Source organism: Monodelphis domestica, chromosome 8, assembly GCF_027887165.1.
Source record: "Monodelphis domestica isolate mMonDom1 chromosome 8, mMonDom1.pri, whole genome shotgun sequence".
Classification (NCBI taxonomy): domain Eukaryota; kingdom Metazoa; phylum Chordata; class Mammalia; order Didelphimorphia; family Didelphidae; genus Monodelphis; species Monodelphis domestica.
The window spans coordinates 124,865,243-124,886,346 of NC_077234.1; the positions used below are offsets into that span (position 1 = coordinate 124,865,243).

General features: G+C 32.4%; 1 protein-coding gene across 4 annotated transcripts in view; it reads right to left on the reverse strand.

Annotated features, from left to right (window-relative positions):
• Positions 1-3,799: 3,799 nt before the first annotated feature.
• The window catches only part of DACH1 (dachshund family transcription factor 1), a 485,618-nt gene continuing 468,313 nt past the window's right edge, over positions 3,800-21,104 (reverse strand). For all 4 annotated transcript variants that reach the window (XM_007501431.3, XM_007501432.3, XM_007501433.3 and 1 more), the window contains one exon: positions 3,800-6,580. In XM_007501431.3, coding sequence (XP_007501493.1) covers positions 6,543-6,580 — 38 coding nt within the window. In that variant the 3' untranslated portion in view covers positions 3,800-6,542. The remainder of the gene's footprint in view (positions 6,581-21,104) is intronic.

Consider the following 21,104-nt stretch of genomic DNA (forward strand, 5'->3'; position numbering starts at 1 on the left):
CTAATTTGTTTACCGTGTGACCTTCTATAGCTAAGTCTAGTAGCCATTGAGAGGTTTTCTTGGTAGATGTTGTGAGGTGTTGGTCATAGCAGCTCCTATGGGTGTCCAAGAACTGAATAACAAGGGCTGTCCTTATCTCCTGTACCTCTTCAATCCAGGTCAATTCCTTCTTTATTACAATACAAATATGTTGTAAGAAGTGATGAAGAAGATTGGTTCAGAGAAACATGAGAAAATATACAAAGTCATGCAAAGTGAACAGAGCCATGAGAAAAATTTATATTGTAACAAAAGCATTAAAAAGAATAGCTGAAAGATTTAAGATTTTGATCAATACCAGTTACCAATTTTGATAACACTTTGATCAATACCAGTTATGATTGTAGCAGACCAATGTTAAAGCTAAACCTTATGTAGCACCTTCAAGATTTTCAAAGCTTTTTATATGATATATCCCTGAATCCTCAAAATAACCCTACAAGGGAGGTGCCATTATTATTTACATTTAACAGACAAAAAAAATGAGGTTTGAAGGAAGTTGACTGATTTGCCCAGAGTCACACAACTAGTAAGTCCCTGAAGCAGAATATGTACTCACATCTTTCTGACTCCAAGTCCAACAATCTATCCATTGAGACAAGTAGCTGCCTAAACATCTTGTAGCAATGATGTGCTAGATTCAAGATGGGGAATGAGACTTGTTTTTGGATATGGTCAATGTGGGCATTTATAGTATTAAGCTGGGCATATTTTCACTTCGTTTTCTCCCTTTTTCTGAGCCAAAAAGAAAAGTAATACTTATTAATTGAAAAAAAATAAGTCACAACCACTCAATATAATTTGACTTGATCATCCACAGAAGAAAAGAGACAATATTTAGGAATATCTATTAGTGTCTATATTATGATGTATAATTAGGTTAGCAACTTATAGAAGTTCTTGACTTTTTAAAAAAATTCACGGAATATTTTGGGAGCCTGGTGAAAACTATTGACCCCTTCTCACAATAAAGTATTTGAAATGCATACAACACATAGGATTACAAAGGAAATAAATTATAAAGAAATAGAATGATCAAAATATCATTTTTAAACAAAAGGACACACTCAGAGGAGTGAGGGAAATAACTCCTTCTGTAGAACTCACAACTTGAACAAAGATTACAAATGTCCCAATTCAAAACTAAGAAAAACACAATAATTTGATCAAATAAGGTAAATGAGTTAGGGCCAGGATTATATAAGAGTAAGGTCATGGATAATTAACTTTTAAAAATTGCCAACTTCTTTTAATGACGTCAAACTTTCCAAAAACAAAAACCAGTATTCCATTGATGTACATTTCTAAAGCACATTAGCTAGAGTATTGGGACTAGCTTCAGGAAGATTTGAGTTCAAATATGATTCAGATACTTATCAGCTATATATTCATGCACATAATCCCACAATGTGAATTGTGAAAAATAAATGACATAATATTTATAAAAATACTAAATGCAATTAAAAAAAACATTCAGTGTAGTTCCTAGAACATATTAGGAGTTATATAAATGCTCATTCTCTTTCTTCCCCCTATAGTTCACAGAACAATGTAAGATGTTCATAATGGCCCTGACTAAGTGCAACACAGAAGGAAATGAGAAATGACAAAGAATCACTGGAATCAAGGATACCAGCAAAGAAAAGGAAGATGGGTTGGTCCCTCATAAAGAATAAGAGATAGCAAATGGAGAGCATATGTGTGCAATGGTCTCCTTAAGAGGAGCGCACCTGCACAATGATTGGAGGGACCTTTTGTGGTGGGGTCCTGCCCGGTCACAGAGAAAACATGAACAAGGTAGTCAGCTACAAATAGGTTAAGACTGAGTTAAATTTTGCTTTGCCCTTAACCACACATAACTTAGACTGAGCAGTATCTACTGAGCAGAGTATCCACATATTCAGTAGCCCATATACCCATTTTCTTATCTTTGTGTCAATTACATTACTATTTTTAACCACTGGTTTTCTATTTGTGCATGACTATCTATTTTGGTACAGAGACAGCTCATACTACTTTAATTGGAGAGCAACTTAAGTGTATAACACTAGACTTAGAATCAGGAAGACTTGAATTCAAAGACTGCTTTAGTCCCTTATTAGTTGTCTGAACCTAGGAAGTCATGTAATTTCCGTCAGCCTCAGTTTCCTCAAATGTAAAATGGTGATAATATTAGTGCCTACCTTACAGGATTGTTGTATAGATCAAATTTATAAAATTCATGTAGTCTCTAAAGTTGGTAAAGCACTTTACAAATATTATCTCATTTTATCCTGAAATAACATATGTAAACTTCTTTGTAATATACTATGTAGATTCTAAGTATTGTCATAATTTTTATTCTCATCATTATACTGACATTCTCTTGAAAGTTGCTTATTTAAACTTATCTCTGCCTATCCAAGCTGTCTCACTCTTATTCATGTGCACCCTTTATTTTACCACAAAAAAATATATGGGCACCTTTTTCACATACATAGGATCATGAATTTAGAGGGAGAGGGTACACTAAAGGGCAATCAGCTTCAAATATTTTTAAATAGATGAGCAACAGAGGCCCCAAGAAGTTAATCATTTGTCCAAGATCACAAAAGTAACAGATAGCAGACATCAGAATCAAGGTTAGATCCTATAAGAACAAATCCAGCTTGTTTTCCATTGTAGGAACGTCATGAAGTTCACAATGGGGTAAATGGGCTGTCCATTGCTTACACCTTACTTTTTACTAAGTGTGAATTTTCACTGCTACTTTTTTCCCCCTTTAGAATAACTTTGCTGCAAACCTTTCTGGCCTCTTCATAGCTTCACTGGCCTATACCCATTAATACTATTTATAAAAAGAAGAAATTTAACTAGCCCTAATTCAATGATTTAAAAAGAGGGGGAACAACAATACCTTGACCTAGTTATGGAAACTTGCCAGTATTTTCTTTAGGTCATAGACATCTGTTTTTGGTGTTTTAATTCCATCGTCACATACACCATTCCCAACATAAAGCAGAGATTGACAACATTCGCATGGATGTTTTAGTGTTTCAAAGGGATGCAGTGTTGGCAATATATTCCTCTAATGTCTAGAAACATTTGCTTGAGGTTTGAAAAAAATAACATTTTAAATTTCCTTGGAAATGCTGAATATTCACAGCTATGATAACTCTGCATTCATCAAAATATTTCATTCAACTTAAATAATTAAAACAATTGCATTATAGTAAAATGAATTGGAATTTCAAAGTTTTCACATATATAATCTCCAATGACAGAGGCTAGAAAGAGATTTTTAAAAGCTCTCTGGATTACTAAAACAAATCTACTCATAGATATGGGAATAATATGTTTTGTTCCATCAAAATGTCCACTTTACATTATTCAGCATAAAGCTTTGTGAAATAAGAATCCAGGGAATATCAGAATATAAAGGAAAAAGGTACAAATAACAGCTTCATAAACTGAGAAATGTACATAAATAAATCATGTAGATGTGGGCAGTTTGCTTAGCTGGCAAGAAACAAAATATGGAAAATCTGCTTGTTAAACAATAACCACAGAGTGTGCTTTTATGATGTTTTTCACCATAGTAATTCATATTAGAGATAGAAGCAGTTGCATGTTAAATAAAATCATTGAGCATTGTTCCCTGCATATTGCAAAGAGCTGACTTATGTTGTTTTTAGATGCCTCCCATTAGAAAGTAAATATTCCTTCAATGTTATACATTTCACAAAATTTAATAAAGATGAACAGTAAATAAAGTCACAGAGAGATTTCAGACAGTTTTATTAGCAGATTGTTGAAAAGAAAAAGAAAATTAAATACAATAACAGTAAACGTGGTTCTCACATCGAAACCAGGCTCAAATAACTAGGCTACCATAGAAAAATTTCCAATTCTTGCATTATGATGTAAAAACAGATTTTTGTACAGATTTTGTACAACAAAATTCGTAATAACCTTTTATCATTTTTAGAAAACTTTAAATATATAGATAAAAATAGACAATTTTCATAGGTCCTACATGAAGATGAGTATGTTCTGTTCCAAGGGCTTGCATAGAGCGCAAATGTGGTTATAATATAGAACGACTAGACATTAATATCTTTAAGATTACAAAAAGCATATAAACAATAACATGAGCACAATTTTATTCATCATCTATGCAAAACAAACAAACAAACCTGTATAACTAAAGAAGGACAAAAAAACCCCTTAACTTACGGTAACATTTCATGAATTGTAATATTTACACCATGTTAGTAAGCTTCTTTCTTACCATATAACTGATCGTTTTTTTCCCCCTTAATCCTTGTGAACATTTCCATTTATATCAAACCAAACATTGAGGCATTCTCAAAGGTGTGGAAAGCATATATTTAAAAACTAGTAAACCTACTTATGGGTGACTCTATGCAAGGAGCAGAGGAATGTCAGTTACTACTACATATTTTCAGTGGTAGGCTTTTTTTCCCCTCTTTTCAAATATCTATGATTCAAAAGCTTGCCACAATTCCATCAGATTCTGAAACTGTTACCCTTTAAAGACTGTATATGAAAAAAAACAACAACAAATAAACCTAGAGTATAGGGTATCATGCTCAGGCAACAAAGAGGACAAGAAGGGTGATGGAACAAACATGCTTAAAAAAAAGTTCCTACAGAGAATTTAGTAACAATATTTTAAATGAAAACATATTGCTCCTGTTCTTAAGCAAGCTAAAATGTGAGCTTGTATATACAACTTGTTTTTTTTTTAATTTTTTTTGTCTTAAAAAAAAAAGACTGAAATATATTGATGATGGGCCACATGAAAGAAATGTGTACCAATGTTGCAAGGAAGACCTAAAAATTATAAGAGCTCAGTGCGGTAATTAAAACATTGAATTTTTTTGATCAAATCACTTTAATATTCAAATAAAATCCAATCCAATATCCAACTATATTTCTTAAGAAAAATTTGTTGGGTATTTTAGATATTATTGTTCTGATATGTTTTCATGTAATAAATAATTTTTAATGAGCATAGCACTTTTAAAGATAAAGAAAGAAAAATCACAAAAGTTCAGTAACAGGGCTGATTCATGAAAATCAGTCTTTAAAGGGGTACCCCCAAATAAGGTAAAAACCAAGAGAACTCTAACTTAAGTGTGCTAGAAGCACTGTGTTGCAGCTTATTTCCAGTTATCTGCACAAAAGTGAAAACACATACTGTAGCTTTCAGAAAGACAGTGAGGACACATAACTACCTTTCCCCCGGATGAGGGTGGGCAGCACAACAGACTTCAACTTTTATCACTCCGCGCTACGTGGTATTGGACTGATACATCAAGAGTTTGTTAGGTTTTGTTTTTTTGTTTTTTTCAGCAACATTAACATAATATGACATTAACATATAAAAATATTTCTGGTGTTTCAACTTGCTGCTCAGCCACGATCATTCTCCAAAGTGTCATTTGGGGCACCCACCAGAGTTCAATTTATCGATCAAAGTGGCTGACAAAGAGTTCTGATGTCACCAGATACTTAAGATCTCATTCATTAATACTGTGACTCCAGGACAAATATTTACATGCCTGCATGCGTTAAAACTAGAATGGTGTCTTTCTGACCAACAGGGTGACAAAACATATTTTCTAAAATTTCATTTTCCTAAACGCTAGTATTCTACTGCATACATAATACCTTCCTTGTGTGGTTTGTGTTTATATACTGTACATGTGACCAACAGTTTGAATAAGAAGTAAAATCTCCCTCCCCCCCAGTTAACCCCTACCAGTTGAGAATGAGAAACTAATACCCTATCTATTATTTTCAGGAAAAAAGGCTTTGAGAAGAACAAAAGAGTTTGGTGTTTCTTTTTTACTTACATAAAATTTTACTTAGCTGTTACTTAGCATCCATGTATATTGGTTTCTTGGGAAATATGTGAAAAAACTTCTTCCGGAGAAAACTCCCAATTAGTAAGGTTGGTACTCAGTGTAACAGAATAGTATTCTTGTTTTACTTATTTTATTATTATTATTATTATTTTAGTGATCCTCTCACGCTCCCATTGCAGGTTCTTTTCAGAATGGTCTTGCTGGTTTCTGGAGGACACAACAGTCAGTAATTTTGGGAGATCACTGCTAGAAGGTTCTTTTGATGTGCTCAAATACAGAATTGTCAGAGGAGTATCATGGTTTCATTCCATTAAAAAAACAACATTAGGCCACATTTGGGCCTCCCTGTGACTCTGTATACACGTGTCCAGCAGCAAAGTTGCAGTAATTAATTGTAAGAAGGATACTTGCACATTTACAAACATTCTCAGCGTCTCTAACTTGAGTCACAAGTGAGAAACAATGAAGGAAATTTCGGTAGAATGCTTTAAACTTTTGAAGAACATTGATACACAAAGATGAGGAAGTGCCTTGTGAAAGCATTTAGTTTGTTTTTTTTTCCTATACTTCCCAATGGCGAATGTCTTACTGCAAAGTTCTTTACCATAGAACACACTTCTTCAACTGGATTCAGTACATGACAGTAGTTTTCAAATAAAGTCGTCCATCTGAAAACAAACAAAAAAGAAAAAGAAATCCTTAAGGCATGTACTCAAGAAGGAAGTATAGACCTATGCAATCCAGCTATTCCCATGAAAAGATAATGTTTTTGATTCAATATTGTATTTATCAGTGATAGAACATCTCTTATCTACCCTCAAAATGAGAACAAAAACCACATGTGGATTTGTAAGATCAACAGTGTGCACCATCTAGCACTCACAAGTTTGTAAAATAGGCTAACTTTGTACCAGTTCCAGGACTCAAGGAAAATAGTGTTCTTGGTGTGTGTCTTCGTGGTTTTCATTGATTGATGATAAATAGCAATTGCTCCTTCTCTGCTTGCAGAACGAAATTCTTCTTGCATGAACTCGAGTAGCTCTATCATTTAAGGTCTAGCTCCCACCCTCAACTTGAGCTGTGTAGCAGGTAAATATACTATGTAAAGTCACCATTGTACATATTTGTAGGCATTTCCTAAGACTTCCAGTTAGCCTAGTTCATTAGTATCAGCAAAGTGTATGCTTTCCTCTATTAGAAAGATTAACCAGTTATTGTGTTAAGATCCAAGCAAATCACTCATTATTTAACATCCATTTGGGAAAAAGACTAACAATGCACTGAGTCTCTCCTTTGAAAAGCCATAGAAAATAGGGACTTGGGAATACAAAACTCTACCTCCCCAAGCAAGATATTTTCAAACATTTTATAGTGAATGAAACTGTCCTGCTGTGTTGTGTGTGAAAAAAAATATTTGTATAAAATTAAACCACTAGATTATTTTCAACAAATGAATCAAGAACATCTAGGAGAAGTCTTCCAGTAAGTCATATTCCCTCTTCCATCAAAGGTAGGACATACAGGGAAAACCTGAGCACCACTAGGTTTTCTCTTAAGATTACACAAATATATTCTAAACTTTTCCCATTATAATTTCATTATAGTTGCAAATACAAAGGTATTTTAGTTTGTGGCTATTTTTTAGACTATTGTCTCCATCACACATTTTTTCACAGGCTGAGCAAACATTCACTAAGAGGAAAAACCTACGATGAGAAAGGTGAGAGTGTAGGGCAGGGAAAGATCTTTTCCTACAGTGTGAAGTATATATTATCCCAGAATGCTAGAAACACTAGCCTTTTTGGGGAAAATATGTATATTAACACTAAATAATAAAATAATATATGTAAATTTTTTAAAGGAGTTAAAGATCTTAAATCAATGTTCTCCCAATTACAGGATGCTGCCTCCTAGAGGTTTCTTGACTTGAAATTAATGAAGTTTAAAGAGAATGTAAACATAACATTTTCTAATGCTATTAATGTTAAGTCAATTCATAGTGGAACAATGTAATAATAGATGGCATCCTTATTTAGTACTTACAAAATATTAAGCATTTTAAAAAGTGAACTTTTTCTATAAATTGTAAAATAAATGGGAAATAATAGCTATGAAAGCCTTAATAATATTAATGTAAGTGCATTTATTAATTGTTGAATGAATTGAAAATTAATGGTTCTAATGGATTAAAAGGAAGAGTACATGGTTCTATTACCCATATAACCTATTTAGGGTTGTTTCTAAATAATACAATAACAACTGATTAAATTGATTAATGAAATCACCAATCAATTTAGTGAAAGAATAATTACTCAAACTACCTTTATGATTTTAATGGTGAGTTATTTTATACAATTGCATAGTCACACCATAGAAATAAATGATAATTAAAGTGACATTCTTTCATGGATAGAATCTAGCCAATATATCAGTATATAAAGTGTTTTTTAGTATGTTATTAGATTCTAAGCTGCCTAAAGGCAGTCATAATGTACCTCTTTTGTAGCTCTCAATGTACACCATAATGTTATACAAATATAGGAGCTCAAGATATGTTGACTGATTAGTACTCCAAATCAATTCAATTCAATGAATATTTTTAAACTCAATTGACTTCAATTAAATTCTGTCAAGGGCAATTTGAGACCAGATATATTATTTTATTGTGATAAGGAATTTCTAAGAAAGAAACTCTTTATCAATGTACCAAGTAAGAAATTTATATTACTCAGTAGTTGATAGGGACACTGAGAAAATAAATAATTGTCTCAGGGTCATCTAGATATATGTGGATTACAGGTCAGCCTTTAACTAATGTCTTTCAGACTTGGGTGACTCTATTCATTGTGTATTACTATCTCTCTATATTACAAAATCACATTTACATATATAATGAAAAGAATTTACCTAACTTGAATTAATTATTTATGAAGTTCCAAAAGTCTTAGAAGAATGTCAATTTTTAAAACAAATATTATCAAAACCAATAAAAATATTGGAAAAAAGTCACAAAGAAAAAGTTCAGGGATTTATTTTGCTTTGTTTTTTTTCCCCCCCAACAATGTAATAGCAATAATGGCTTTCAATGGAAATCAATTTACTTTCAATAGAAATTATACTTATTGTATAAGACTGAATTGTATTATTTGACATGACATGGAAAAACATTATTAAAGAGAGAATATGAAAAAAATGAGAGAAAGAGAGAGCACTAATCAAACTAGGAAAGAAGTTTAATATCCTGTTTTATCTCTATTAAACTTGTCTTAGTCTGTCACCTTATTCAACATTGAATATGGTCCACCCATAATTAAAAAGATACTGTACAAACACAAGGCCCTTCTTGATGAAGCTTTAATTAAAAACAACTTATGGCACATTTTGCATTAAAGCTCCGTCCCAAAGCTTTATCTCAGCATATAGATGATCTTAGGCTCTAAATGCCTACTGTGACAGAGAAAAAGTCTGACAAACATTACCAAGCTAAAAGGGTGAACAGGAAATGATTTGGGGGCCACTACCACTTATGAAGAGCCAACTAATAAGGTGTATATATTTGTGACTTGAACAGATCTAGAAGAAAGCCATACCAATGAAATCATAGAAACTCATCACCATATTTTGGATGAAATGTAAGCTTTGAATCTGGTTTTCTCTTTAAAAATCAGTTACATTCATTCTCACATTAGAAGAGGACTAGTGTTTGAGATTGTGCAGATGAATTAAATTGTCCTTTTGTGTCTGCCTTGTCTGACCTTTGGGACAAAAATTCTGTTTATCTAATTTTATCTATCTTTCACCATGTACTAATACTGATTCCTTTCCAAGTTTCAGCTATTTAATATTAATTCAATTGAAAATATTTTGGAAGGAAGGTTATTTTAATATTACAAAGACCCTAGTTATATTTCAGTTTTTCATATACTTATTTTCAACTGGATAAATTTGGAACACTTTCAGCAAATAACTTTATTACTTATTTTCAGGGAAGCTTAAATAACAAGCAGGGGAATGAAAAAATAAGTCTCAGTAAATTTATATAGGTCTACATTTACATACATGTATCTGCCAATCAAGCTTTTACATGTATATACTATAAGAGTATAATTATAATCTAATCCTAATTTTTAGAAAATGATTACTTCCCTTTTTTACATTTTTATTGATGAATTCTAACTCTTCACTTAACTTCATTCTCCCTTCAAGTCTACTTAATAATTCTATTTTTTCATTTATCTTGTACTGTATTTTTTAATTCACTATATTAATTTTTCTTTCATAAGTAATTTTTAGTCTTCCTATATTATTCAGACTATTTTAAGCTGCTCCATTCTCTCTCTCTCTCTCTCTCTCTCTCTCTCTCTCTCTCTCTCTCTCTCTCTCTCTCTCTCTCTCTCTTTCTCTGTGTGTGTGTGTGTGTCTCTGTCTGTCTGTCTGTCTCTCTGTGTCTCTCTCTTTCTCCATATATATATATATATGTACATATATATATAATATTCATGAACCAAATTACTGGTTTCTGTTGCTCTTTGTATCCCATGTGCACTGAAGAGAGAGAAAAAAGAAATTAAGCAAAGCCTTTTGTAAAAAGACTTTTTATTATTCTGTGATGCATGAAGCATCTGCAATGGTTGAGTAAATTAAGGGAAAAAGCAAAGAACACATGAAAAGTAATCCATTAAGCATGCATTTAAGAAGCCAAAAGAATAGGGGTAATGCAGGGTGATGACTTTATTTTTCATTTGCTAACATGTGAAATCTGCTTGACTCTCATATACATGTAGAATAAGATAGTAGGTATTAAAAAAAATTAGAACTTTGAAAAGAAATCATGTAGGATTTATTGGCCCAAATAAATGTTCTTTATTGTGTGTTCTTACAAAGTCCCTTCAATAAAACAATGTAATAAAAAAACTTCTAATTTTTGACTAAGTAGGTAAAAAATAAAACTAGAATTTCCTATTAACTAAACATTTATACACATTGTTGCAGCAGTAGTTGCCTTTGGATTATGCCCTTAAAACTGTTTAAAATTTTCCTCAAGTTTTAGGCATTTAGGGAGAAAATGAAATTTTCCAAGAACTCTAGATACTTGATATTTTATTTGGAATTTCTGAAATTTCATTTAAAACAAAGCAAAACTAGTTCCATAATATTAAATTGATAACAAAATGAAGCTTTTGAGTTGTTTTTTAACTCTACATGCATCCTAATGCTCATAAACAAAAAACATTTTGAAGTTACTGAAATTCTTAATATGAATTTCATGAATCTGATACAGTTATCAGGTCCTTTTTTAATACAGATATATTACATATTAACTTGTTCGACTAATGCGTCTAACAGATGGACAAATGTATCAAGCATTAAAGATGTCAGCTATAAAACAGAGCCCACCTGCCACAGTTGGTATAGTTAAGAAACGTTCATAATTAAGTTATACTTGGGCCTCAGAGGTTTGCTGCAATTGAATCCTATCAGCCTTAATCTTGTAAGAGGTATGTTGTGGGTAGTAAGAACCAAGAAAAAGAAAAATGGATCCTCTGGCCCCTTGTACCAAATCAAACATTAAAAGCAATTCTTCCCTACTATTTCCTCACCCATATCAAAACATGCTCCTGGAACTTTCACCATCTTCAGAAAGAAAAGAAGCTTTAACTAGCTTTATGGTTTTCTCAAAGAGTTATATTGGCCCAGGGACCTATAGTAAATAGCATCATACAGAAATACATGGGGAGCTAACAACAGGCAACTGAATTATAGCACTCTCCTTCTATCTCAGAGTTCTGATGACAAACCACGAGAGTGAAAGGCTAGTGGCAAAAGCCCTGGGAAGGAGTTATAGGTCCATCATTCAAACTGGGCCAGGTTTTTATTTTATATAATAACAGATCCAATACCTGCTTCTTCCCCTCCTCTTCAAATAGCTCAAGAAGTCATGGAGGCACAATGGAGGTACTGTCTAAACAAGCCCCATGCCAAGAAATTGCCACTGGAATGACTCGAGCATTTCCATGGCTGGGGGAATCATAATTCAAAAGTCTGTCTGGTATTTGGATCTAGGAATTCTAAGGTGTTTTTTTTCTTCCTCTTTTTTTCCCTCTTAAATGCTATCCTTCCCTGAGCATACACTTGACTGAATTCTGCCCCATGCTACGCCCCACAAAACATCCCACCCCAAACACACACAGAGCACTAATTTCTTTGCTTTTTAATCTGATCACGGGAGAAGGAAAAGTTTTCTCTATTGATTCAGAACTTCACTGGAAGTATTTTATTGACTTCTCTCCAATTTGTTGAGAGCAAATAGCTATACTGGACCAGGGATGAGGGTGAGCACACTGGCACTGCCTTTCAGAGGCCACAAGTGGGCAGCTGCATCTTTTAAGCCATGTTTAGAGTGTTCACCTTGCAGATCCTAACTGGATGTGATCCACGTGGTGGCATTGACATTCTTTAGGTCATGTAGCCCTAATGGAATAACAAAAGGTCACCAATGCAAAAACAGTCTCTGATTCTCTGATGCCTGAAATATAAGAACAGCTCATTCCCTTGGCAGTGCTATTATTTGGCTTTCTACTGGAGGTTGGTATGATAGCAAAATCATCAAGTTAAACTTTGTGTTTGGGAGTACTTAATTAAAAAGTCATTTCTAATTAAAAGCATTTGGGAGTAGGGGTTGAGTGAAACTGTTTAAATTACAAATTCCTAATAGTTTAGAAGTTGGTTTTGACTTGATGCTTGGAGCTATAATTCAGCATGTAGGGGGAAATTTAGATCACTAAACAGATTATGTATGCCCGGTTTTTCATCTGCCTGATTTTTTATTATAACTATATTGAGTTTTGTTTTAAAACTAAAGGAGGATTCAAGAAATAGTTTGCAATTTTCTATTTTGAAATTATAACATTAAAAATGAGCTTTAAAAGACTTTGAAAAAAACATGGACTATATTTCAGATTTTTTTTCAATTGCTAATCTTCCAGAAAAACATGAATTTAGAAAGTATTGTTCAAACTACATATATTTATCTACCAAACATAAATGTTCTAGTCAAAGAAGTTTTTTTTTTCAATTTTCTTTTAAATGGGGGGGGCATACAAAGTGGTAAAGGAGAAAGCTACATGAATATCTTCATTTTGGCTTCTCCACATAATTACTTTTAATATTATATTTAACTTCTTTTAAATTATTACCGGGTACAAGAAATATCCATTATACACAGATAAGCACAGAGCAATAGCTTTTATCCTAGACACAAACATTAAAAAAACTATATAGCTTAATAAATTGAAAGTTGAAAATATTGGCAAAAATGAAATATTTCTTTCACAGTAGTCAAATCCGAAGATAACTTACAGAAAAAGGATAACTTTAAGAGATGCTTCCTTGGACTAATGCTGCTAAAAATCCAATCTTTTCTTTATGCAAAAGACATGCAAATTTACTGACAAGGAAATGTAAGTGGAAAATGTATTACAAACATTTATAAATGCATTCTCTGCCCTGGTCTCAGATCTCATTGCCCCACAGAACTCCATATCAGTTTCTTTTATAGGGTTTATACAATGGTCTTAATGGATTGCATTTTCCATTATAAATCTGCTTTATTAAAAATGGCATCTCATTTTTCAAAACCTACTCCCAGGCACCTATAATGTCATGGAGTTAGTCACTTTCAAAGAACAGTTGTTTGTCTGTGCAGGTTGTACTGCTCACAGGTTCTCCAGGCCAGCATTGATAAAAAGCAATAGGCAAAGAAATTTTTAAGTGATAAAAGGAGAAGGTTTATTTATTTCAATAATATGAAGTTAATGTGAAATGTGTCATACTTCTAACCTCTCTTCCACATGGTGTTTCAGTCAGGCAAAGTAAGAAAGACCAAGTAGTGACAACCAAATGGACACAATCCATGTGGTGTTTGATAAGCCAATAAGAGGAAGTCAAAATAAAAGCAAACAAATAGGAACAGATGGGAAGGATCTTAGTCAAGTCATAACCCTTCTTCTAAGAATCCCAAGAGGAAGTAGCTAATTAAAGAAAATATTATTTCTTAGTTCTTATAATTTTATTTTTAGAGAGAGGATATGTCACTATCACTGAAGTACAAAGCTAAGGCAAAAAAAAAATCTATGTTTACCCTAGAAAAGACTTAAGAGAGAATAACTCATTGTATTTGCCTCTCTAGTTCATAAAAAATTGAAATGAACATTTGTGGATTTAATGAAATGTGGAAAATGTAGAGTATGATAGTTTAACAAATATCTTAGAGTTTTAAACATTATTGTACTAAATGCCTTCCTTTCTCCCTCCAATCCTCCATGAAGTAATCAAAGGTTTACTGTTTAAGATTATTTTATTGAGTGGACATATGCAATATGGTATAACAACATGAAGGTTTTTAATACATGCAATATTTGTAGTGGGTGACAAACTGACATGGATCTGATAAATAGCATAGCCAGTTGAAAGCCCAAATAATGGTCAATCAGTTTTTTGTGGGCACTATTGACATCAAAAATCAATAATCTTTTTTAAAAAGCATCGTTATTTAAATTAATTAAATTTAACTGATTATATTTAATTCTTCATTATTAGTAGTGGGGAAGGAAAGAATTTGTAGACAGTGATCACTGAAATAAAAGTTGGCTTTCCACTGAGAACATCAAATTCCCTACAAATCTCTATAGCAGTAACAATACTTCCTGACATCTCTCAATTCATTCAATTTGTACTCAAAGACCCAGAAAGAGGAGTAACCAAATTATTTGTTCTTGAACTTCACTGGGCAACTATCACTCAGCATCAAATCATTGGAAGGTTGTAGCATGTCATACATACCTTTTCATCCTTCCTATCCTAGTCATTGACAAATATCTGGGATGTCATTTCCTTCTCCAACTCATTTGACAGATGAGGAAATTGAGGCAAACAAGGTTAAGTGACTTGCCAGGAATCACACAGCTAATAAGTTTCTGGAGCCAGATTTGAACTCATAAAGATAAGCATAACTAACATTAGGTCCAGTATTCTATTTGGACAGCTGTCCTACAAATATTCCCCCCATCTTCTCATACTCACTATGAAAATCAGGCCTCTATAACTTTTCATCTAAATTTTTTTTAGTAGACTCCTAATTGTTCCTCCTGCTCCTAATTTCTTCCCTCTCTAGTGTAATCCTCACACAGCTGACAAATTCTTCCTTGTAAAGTGTTGATCATATCATATCCTTATTCTACTCAAAAGCATTTCCAGCAAGTAATCAGACAAAGAAGTAAACTCATACTGACTGAATTTCCTAGACATTTCTTTCTTTCTCATGAAATGTCAGGAAGGAAGAAATGAACAGATAAATGAATGAAGGAACTAAAGAAAGAGGGAAGGAATCAAGAAGTGAAGGAAGGGAGAAAGGAAGGGAGAGAGGAAGGGGAGAAGGAAGGAGGAAAAGAGGAAATAAAAAACTAACCTCAAGAACACTAAGGACTTTGGTGAAAAAAATTTATATATAACATGAAGTTATTCCTAAAAATAGTCAACTTGTGACCTTGCAAAGCTCATTGTCTTTGGTTCATTTCATGTCAGAGGGTAAATCATTCTCATGCTGATCAGTTTCAAAGGAGCTTTATATGACCAGCATCAGTCACATTTAGAGTTTATGATAAACACATTTATTATTTGCTCTTGTGTTCTTAAAAGCATGAAAGATTCTTTTTTAACCTTCTGTATGAATTCAAACAAAAAACAAATCCTATTTTTCTACAACTGGGATTTAATGTTAGATATAGCATTATAGCATGCAGCTTTCCCTACTTCACTTTGCTAGGTGTTATAAGAATGGAAAAGAAATGAAGTCAATATATAAATCTAGGAAATGACATTTAAAAATAGATATTAATTGCAATTCAAATACACTTTTTATTGATTAAAAAAAAAACAACCTTACTTTCCATCTTAGAATTAACACTGTGTATAGTTTCCAAGGCAGAAGAGTGGTAAGGGGTAGATAATGGGGGATTAAGTGACTTGCACAGGGTCACCCAGCATGGAAATATCTGAGGCCATCTGAGTCCAGTACCTCTTATCTGTGGGTCTGGCTCTCAATTCACAGAGCCATATAGCTGTCCCCACTTTATTTACTCCTTTGCTGTTTTATTATTTTATTTATTTTCAAATTTTTATTTTCAGATTTCAAATCAATCCAATACTCAAGAAAGGTACATTGATCCTTTTTTACTTTCTAGAGTACCATCAGTATTAGGAGTAAAGTGAATACTCCTGATTAGCAAGGTATCCTTGAACATGTTACAGCTGCTATTTCTAAATGTCTAAAAAAGTAGAAACCATTGATATTAGAAAGATGTTATAGAGAGATGAAAAGAATATAAGGGAGACTAGAAGTCGTGCAATCTCTTTTGTTCCATTTAGATTTTATGTGACTGTTTGGAAATTAATGTATATATGTGAGATTGCAGAGTACACTTTACAATTGAGAATTTAATTTAATCTCAGTAATTTAGTTATTGAGAAAAGCATCTCACACTTCTGATAGAACCATGATGATGTCAAGTGTTTTTATTTTTCTTTTAATTTAAAGGCTTAGGGAAGAAAAATAATGCATTTTCACAACAAACATATATCAAATACATTTAAAAATATTTAACAGAAATAATTTTTTCTTTAAAAATATAGTGTTCTGACAACTTCTAATTCCTCTTTACATGGTTATAAATTAGATTTATCATAAGTGCTAATTTTTTCTTTGTATTTATTGAATTTCAGGGAAGTGCCATATTTCTTTAATGTAACTTCACAAAACAAATATGGAAGTAACATAGTTAAACATTTAAATTATATTATAATAAATGTGCATCTATTGAGAAATTAGACAAATACATTGCTGATATCTGTGCAGTTCATGCCCATTGTGAAATTTTGCACTGGGTTATGGTAACACAGGCCATTATTTCCATTAGAATTAATGGCTTGTGGCCATGGTTACTGTCAGCAATGCATTATTTTCTCATCACTAGAAATTGTGACATGAATGAAATTAACTCATGTTGCCAGTTAGATCACTATATAGTGAATTAAATAGAGGCATCTGAGATATTATGGATTCCAGGGACTCATCCTAGGCTCAAGTGAAAAAAGAAGCAGGCACTTCATAATGAATTTTCTCCTAAGTAAAGTATTAATACACATTCTACTAAGTTAAAAACTTAATGTAATGCTACTTTACTTTCTAGACTCAATCCAAAATTGCCCTGGGCCAAAACCTCTGTATTCTAACATCCAAAATAAAATTAACTTGTACTCTATAAAGAAAAATCTTGCTTCTTTCCCTCACTAAATACTATGCTGGCATGGCTGGCACTAACTGATTGGCTATTTGTGTAGGAATGATTACAAACCCAGATCATCTATCTAGAGTGAATGCCATGCTTCAGTAAGGTCATGGTTAAAGTGAGATCTTAAAACAAGGTAACATTTAATAGACATTCAACTATTTCCAAATGCAATACTAAAAAATAAGCCCAAACTACATTGCTCTTACATCTTAAAATATAGTATAGTGCTGGCATACTTTTGTTATAATACCTACTTCATTGTGATAATTCTATACATTATTACCTAAGAAATTTTTACTTGTTATACCTAAAGAACAACTATAATTCTTACTTTCAATTCATCAGATTACAAATTCTATACTGTATTGTCCACAATGAGTGCAAAGAATATCTATGTGACAGAGTAGAAAGCCTAAAATGAAAGTAAATTATTGTTGCTTTTTAGTTTATGACTCTATTCAACATAGTTTGATTACTTGAAAGTACTAGTAGCCAACATATTGCCATATGAAACAATATCATGAAAAATACATGTCTCTTAATGCAAGAGTTGCATTGACAGTTTGTCATAGGCAAAATCTGCAGAATCAACAGAGATGCTAAATAAATAAGTCAAAATATGAATTATCTAATATACTTCTGTATATTCTTAGTGATCTGTATTCTAATTTCATGTACATAAACTAGCACTGTAAATTTTTTGGCCCAGACTTTATTACACTTAGTTTCCTGTTCCAGATGCAATGCTGAGTAATCCATCCTTTGTAAGTGCCTTGAAAAAAAAGGCCACATTATGTTACTTCTACTTTTCTTAAACTATTGGAAGTATGCATTACAAATAACAATAATGAAAAAGTAAAAGAATTTATACATTGTAAGTCTCAATATTTTTTTAAATGATGATGATGATGTCCGTAAGTATTAATGTTTATGTGCCAGGCATTTCCATCTTTCCTATTAAATACAATGAACATATCATATTATCAAAATCATTTAAATGCTGGGAAACAGATTAATTTCAGAAAGAGCTGTCAATTCATTCTCATAGATTCAACTGCTATGTTCATACTGATTTTGAAAAGTATATTGGCAGTCTTGAACTCATTCTAGTTTCATTTCTATGTATAGAGATACAAGGCCATTTTTTAAAATACTTGTCATCTCATATTTAAAAACAAAAAAATAAAATGGAACAGTTTTCTATCACATTAGAACTTTCCAATTTTAATCACTTATTTGGATTCATTTTGATATATGGTTATATATAAGTAATAATAATTAAAAATTATTTATTCTATCTCACCCATCTTCATTTCCAATATCACCAGCCAAATGTATACTGTCGTGCTCTGTGGAGTTGACTTTTCCTAATCCTATTCATTATGTGCAAAACGTAGACCAAGTTAAATTTTTAACATATAATGTTTGGATAAAAATACAAAAAAAGAGTTCCTTTTTTTCTGAGGGGATTTAGTTTGGTCAAAAGGAACTATCTGGCCACTGGTGGTCAAAAGGAAAGGTGGCAATAATACTGGTTCATCTGTAACAATAAAAATTAGATGAGAAATGTAAGATTTCAATTAATATCAAATAACTCCAAGTATTATATTTTATAAGATTTATTAATAATCACTTGAAGTAGAGGGAATAAAAAGACAAAAGTAAAGCCTGAGCAAAGAGAGGTTTTTCCCAACCACCTTCACAGGAGAAGAGCCACAAAGGGCAAGGTTATAGAAACTTTATCTGCAAAACATAAGGACACAAAGTGAGGATGAAAGTGGGATTCTGGGAAATAGAGTCCTGGGGTACAGAATTCTAATTACACAAAAGGTAGAATCAACAATGTGTCCACTAGTCTGTGGAGGGAAGGAAATATTGATACTCTTTTTCTTTTATCTACAAGAGACTTTCTATTTGTCACAAGGGAATTAGGGACAAATTCAGATTTCCTATTATGACTTTTATGTTCTATGACATGAAATCTTATTAGAGATGATGTGAGAGAGGCAATACATTGAGAAAAAAACTTTGACCTATATAACATGAGTGTAATCACCTACACAAATATCTTTTTTTTGGTAATATATAACTAAAATTTCCCATTAATGTTCTATACTGACTCTGTATTCTGGTTTGGAAATGACAGAAGGTTCCCCAATGGTAGTACCACTGACTTAGAAGCTCTGACAGATACAAACAATCTGGAAAGGAATTTGAAGACTATTCTAGTTAAAACCAACTTAAATAAATAGAAACTCATCACTAGTAAGCTGATCACCAGATGATGGAGAATTCTTTGTCTTTAGGTAGCCATGCAACAGATAAAAATACAAAATGGTTTTCTGTCCTGCATGACCCCTTTTCACTCTGAGAACAAAATTGGGAGAGTAACCTAAAAGCAGATGAAGAATACTAAAACACAATATTATTTTTAGACTGCTTAATAATAACTTAACTACTTGTACTCTAAGTATGAAAGCTTTGTCCTATAATCAATAAGTCAACAAATCATTAGAAGAACTGGACCATATTTTTGTTGTTATTCTCACTATAAATGAAACCAAAACACTTAAAGAATCTATAAGTAAGTGGTTCTTCCGTGAGAGGCCAATAAGGGAGATGGCCAAAGTGTTTTCAGTAAACATTCAAAGACAACACATCATCTTTCTCTAGAATTATGATAAATACAGGCAACAGGACTACCATGAGGTTGGTTACAAATTAGAGAACAACAACTGCTAGAGAAGATAAAAAGAAAAACTGAATGAGCTTGGGAAAAACCCCAATATCCAAACTAAGCTACTATATATCTTGTAACTGCAATGTAAAAATGCACATAGTAATGTAAAAACTATTTGAAAATGTGATTTGAAGCTAAGAAATGAAAGATGCTTATAGTTTCTTTGGAAATGTCTACACTTCTGAACATTTTCTTTATATAGAAAAAAGAAGGCTCTGAACATGTTAATACTAAGAAAAATAAAAAATGAAATTTTATCTTAATGGAATGAAAAGATTGCTGGTTTTGGAGTCATTTCAGAATGAATTGTTTGTAGTCATTAACTACTGTCAAGAGAAAAGGTTGAAGTTAGCATCAAATTAGGAGAAAATGTTAGTAACACAAGTATAATAGCTATAAATTGACCTATTTTTAAAAAGAAACAACAACATCTGTCAAATAGGATATGTTAAATATAAAGACAAAAATTCCATTTAGAGCCTTTGAGGGGAGCAGAGAGAAATTCAATTCTTATAAAAGAATAGTGGAAATAAAGAAACTAAAAACCTAAAATTTTGCATTAGTCATCAATTCTTTGATTAAAGATTATGAGAAGTATTACTTTAAAAATTAGGTAAAACCATGAATGAGAAAAGAGAGCTTGAGTTCAGAATGGTGCTAGATCATAGATGAAAATGAAAGAATAACAGATACAAAATGAAAGATGTCTGCTAGTGTTTCTGGGGAGGTAGATGCATAGTGTCAGGCTCGAGGTCAGGAAGACTCATCTTCTTGAGTTCACATCTGGCCTTAGACTTACTAGCTATGTGATTTTGGGCAAGACTCTGGACCCACTTTGCCTTCGTTTCTCCATCTCTAAGGTAAACTGGAGAAGGAAATGGCAAACCACTCCAGTATCTTCATCAAGAAAACTGCAAATGGGGACACAAAGAGTCAGACATGACTGTAAATGACAACAACAACAAAAGAGTTTCTACAAGCCATTCCTTCTCCATCAGAATGGAACTTCTCTGGTGACAGTAGAACATCATAATTTGAAAGATATGCCATATAAGGAAATGATTATACTTTAGTCTATCATGTATATTTAGTGCATAAGCAGAA